General features: G+C 33.0%; 1 protein-coding gene across 1 annotated transcript; it reads right to left on the reverse strand.

The window, feature by feature from the left end:
• Positions 1-1,129: 1,129 nt before the first annotated feature.
• Positions 1,130-4,773, reverse strand: LOC102592863 (protein PHLOEM PROTEIN 2-LIKE A8-like). The gene is made up of 4 exons (XM_015306556.1): positions 4,196-4,773; positions 2,308-2,440; positions 2,035-2,153; positions 1,130-1,928 (listed from the first exon to the last, which is right to left on the reverse strand). The coding sequence occupies exons 1-4, from the start codon at positions 4,672-4,674 to the stop codon at positions 1,526-1,528; spliced, it is 1,134 nt and encodes a 377-aa protein (XP_015162042.1). The 5' UTR covers positions 4,675-4,773; the 3' UTR covers positions 1,130-1,525.

A 4,773-nucleotide genomic window follows, 5' to 3' on the forward strand; every position in this document is an offset into this window, starting at 1 on the left:
AAATAATATATAGATTCTCTCCTAACTTATTCATATATAACTAATACTTGTATAACTCTAATTAGCTACCAAACAAACTTCGCTTCAATCTTAAAAGACTTTATTACCTCGGGATTATTGGCTCTGCAGCATCAAGTCTTCCAAATTTTCAACAACTTCAAGGGTCGTTAGGTAAAAAGTACTAAAGAAAATACAATATGTATTAATTTTGATTTTTTTTATACTTATCTTATGCATGACTTGGCTTAAAATAATACAATTCATTATCATACATTACGAAACAATAGGTAAAAATATTCATATTAAAAGTCGGTTTATTTGACTTTTTGTCACTCAATTTGATTCGGTCTTTTAGTTAATTGATTATTAATTTAACTTTTCGCCAACTTGATCAGATAGTTTTAGTTATGTCACAATCATAAGTAGTTACTTCTAAACAAACTCTATTTGGATCATTGACTTTAATTATTTTTTTTTTATTGTATTGTATTATTTGTAGATATAATATTAATATAATACATAAGCATGTCTTTTAACTTGATCTTAGCTGATATTTATATTCTTCAATTTTGGAAGTGCACAAGTAGGTACTTAAAACTTGTATGAAGTTGAAAAAGTAGACACATGCATCCCACGCGACATGATGTACGTAAGATGCCACATACGACGTAGATTGTCACGTAGAACGCGTATATATGTCTACTTATTTAATTTTATAAAACTTGACCACAAATTATGATATAGACTCGACCACTTGGGCATACTTTAGTTGGATGCTCCTTCAAAGTGCAATGAAGGTCACTAGCCTAGGTCGTTGAGCCTTTTTGATCGACCATTGACCTCGTCTAGATAAGTATGTTTCCTTGAAAATCTTTTGTGTCAGCTGATGAGGAACATCTTATGCCTAAGAGCTACTAGATGTTGTTTATTTCTAATTTAAAGAGATGCTTATCCATATAATTTTATATTCAAACATATAACCAGACATCCATTCAATGCATTCTTTTCGATCTTGTACTCTATGTAGGATCGCATAGATCAGACTAGACAAGTGGTACATTGAACACCAACACAATCTAGATGAACAAAAGGAAAAGAAAGTACAGACCTCTATTCTTGACGTGAACGACCGCTTTCTTGAAACAGGCACTTTCCATTTGTTAGAGTTCACATGCTATATAAACAAATAGTAGAAACGTGCTATAGAAAGCAGAAAAACAACAACAACATACTCGATTTACATCCCATAGATTGAATTATACACTTGAAATGAATGTAGTTAAACAAAACTAGACATTTTCTACTTGTTTCTTGGCATGGATTTTTTTCAGTTCATCCACAAATGCTTTCATATTTTTGTCTGACGAACCGCGTTCTGCAACTGCCTCCTCAGCTTTCTTCTTCCACTTACGCGCATTTTCTAATCAAATTCAATCATCTCGATCAATACGTTCCTTTAGAAAGGCCATATATAAAAGTACTAATTGAACAAAAGGTCATAGTAAGAGAAGGATTCTTCTCTTCTTCATTCGGGACGAAACTCCATTCCTTGAACAATGAGGCCACTTTTATCACCGAGATGTTTAGTCTCCATTAATCGTGCATCTACATCTCCGTCTTCTCCTGCATCATTGAAAAAATCTCCCATTTTTAATTCCATCCATCCATCACCTCTTCTAAAGGGTAGCGTCTCTTTAGGTCCTTGTCCTGCAAAATGTACAACACTAGCTCGTTGCTCTGCGTCAATGTCACTCACAGAATCAACAAATCTAACGACTGCATTAGCAGTTTCAAGGCCATGCCATTTATTTTCCAATTTGAACACTAGATAAACAACATATTTGGTTCTTTTCGACAGTCTTCGAGTTTCAATTTTGCCTCGAATATCAAGCCAACAAACCCTCTTGAGTTTAGCCACTTCCGCGAAACTAAAAAAAAAATTCACATTGCTCAATAATTATAGGCATGTAGTAATAGTTCAGATCCTTTCAAAATTTATTCTAGTAATAAAAAGGAATCACAAATATATAAAACCTTGAGTCCACATGAGATAACCATTCCCAATACTCTGGTGTACCACCCCATTCAATTTCAAGTCCCCTTGCTGCTACCATAAAACATTTCTTCCCCGTCTTTTTATCCAGCGAAAAACTCTATTCGACAGATCAAATCACAAACATGAAACATCAGAAACTAGAAAACATATCGAATAAATGACAAATCAATTCTAATATTCACGAAAATAACAAAATAAATTATATATATCGAATTTCACTAAAAGGATTCAAATTATAAAAGAAACAATACCATTTTGCCTCCATCAATAAGAATTGGAGATTTAGGGCCCTTTAAAACATCGTCGTTGTAATGGTCATCAGATTCAATATGTAATAATGACATTAATTTGTCAACAACCTTTTTGATGCAATCTGCCTCATCCCTAAATGTTAACAATGAAAATAGTTCAAACATTAGAAATCAAATACTCTCTTCGTCTCAATTTATTATGTGACATTGTTTGACATGAAACAAAGTTAAAGAAAGAAAATACCTAGTGAAATTTGTGGTTTTAAACGAACCTTAAACATTTATGTGATTGTAAATCATATTATTTAAGGGTAAAAGAGAAATTTTAAAGTTAACAACAACAACATACGCGGTGAAATCCCACAAGTGGCGTTTGGGAAGGGTAGAATGTACATAGTCCTTACCACTACCTCGTGGAAATAGAGATGCTATTTTCAATAGATGTTTGGCTCAAGTGCAACAAATGCAGATACAAAGAAAACAGAGACAATGATGAAAATATAACAAGTAACAACAAAATAGTGCGATATTAATCAAAATAACAAAAACAAGAACTACAATAATTAATACTAGTATAATGACAATGACAAACACCAACTGTTATGAACCCAACACTATTGTGTAATGTTGCAGTACTTTCTCTGTTTATATACTTTCATATTGCACTTATGAGTTACGTGTCCTCCACATCCTCTTATCTAGGGTCAGAGGCAGATCTATTAAGGAGTGTGGGGGTGCCACGCCACCCCCGAACTTCGACGGAAACTCTATATATACATAGGTATATTTATATAATATTTATATTTATATAAAGCGTGCCACCCACAGAACAAAATTGGCTTGTGGTGCCACGGTAGGAGGGCAACTTTAGAAGGCTGATGTTGCGGGTTCGAATCCCATTTGTACCTTTTTTTGAGAAAGACGTTTTTTTAAGAAAAAGGAAATTGTTGCACACGTTCTTTTAAGAAAAATTAGAGAACTAAAATTAATTTATATCGAAAAGACGAATAATTTAATCAAATATAAAATTAATTTAATCGATAAGTCTATTTGGCACCCACGGAGTCTAAATCCTGGATCCGCCACTGTCTAGGGTTATGTCCTCAGTAACCTGAAGATGGGTCATATCCTATCTTATCACCTCTCTTCAATACTTTTTTGGCCTATTTCTGCCTCTCCTCGTACCTTGTATAACCAACCTCTTGCACTTCCTCACTGGTGCATCTGTGCATCTCCTTTTCATATGCATGTCCAAACCATCTCGGTCTTGCTTCCTTCATCTTGTCCTCCATGGAGGTCACTCTCTTTTATTACGAATATCCTTATTTCTAATCTAATATGATTATAGAAATGTAATATTCTTTTTATTGAATGAACTAAAAAGAAAATTTGTCACATAAATTGAAACAATGAGAATATAAGATTAGAGTTCGCACCCTAGTGTATGCTCTCTTTTATTATATTCTATGCCTTATTTTATTGCTTATAATTATTCTTGCACAACCATAAAGACACTATGTTTCTTGAATTACCCATGAGGGCAAAGCTAAAAAAATACTACTCCCTTTGACTCAGTTTATGCTTATATATGGATATTTGATATGAAATCATTATTTCAAATTTGTGTTTGCACATGCAATTTTGATTCATGATATGAAATTTCAAATTTTCTAAAAGAAATAATATATAATTTGGGATTTCATGTCCATATGGAAGCTAAGTGTCTTTACTTTCCTTTTTGATTTGTCCACAAGAGAGTGCCTTTTTTCTATATTCTTTGTTTAAGATAAAAAAATCTCTTTATTTTCTTTAACTTCATTTCCAGTCAAATTAAGAGACTTAAATTGGAACTGTCAGAGAGTAATAAGAAAAGGAAAAGTAATCTTACCTGTAATTTTGCAAATGGTACCCCGATATTTTCCCAGATTCCGCAAAAGCATCCCTCCATCTTTGAATTTTCTCCATGTCATCTTTATATTTTTCCTCATGTTTGGAAAAAGACTCAGCAAAAGTTTGAGTTTGATGACGCACATCTGATGGATCCACATTATAGAAAATAGGAATTACGATTAGGTCGAATTCCTTTCGACACTTTATGATGTGTGCAAGCTCGTCTAAACACCATTTTGACGATGCATAACTTTCAGAAAATATCACTATAGCAAATTTAGACTCTTCTATGGCTTTTGGTAGTTCATCAGAAATTGATTTTCCAGTTTCCAGACGTTCATCGTCTTTGAAAACATTAATTCTTCCTTGTATTAAAGCGTTATAGAGATGACTCACAAATGTTCTACGTATATCTACACCTCTAAAACTCAGAAAAGCATCGTACTTTTGAATTTTGGAAGAAGAAGTGTGTGACATTGTTGAAGAATATTAGTTATACAATTGCCAAAAACTAATAGGGAAATTCTCAACTTAATGAAGAACAACACTTCACCAATTCTTTTCACTATTTATTCA

The sequence above is a fragment of the Solanum tuberosum genome, unplaced genomic scaffold (genome assembly GCF_000226075.1).
Source record: "Solanum tuberosum cultivar DM 1-3 516 R44 unplaced genomic scaffold, SolTub_3.0 scf00034, whole genome shotgun sequence".
In the NCBI taxonomy this organism is placed as follows: Eukaryota; Viridiplantae; Streptophyta; class Magnoliopsida; order Solanales; family Solanaceae; genus Solanum; species Solanum tuberosum.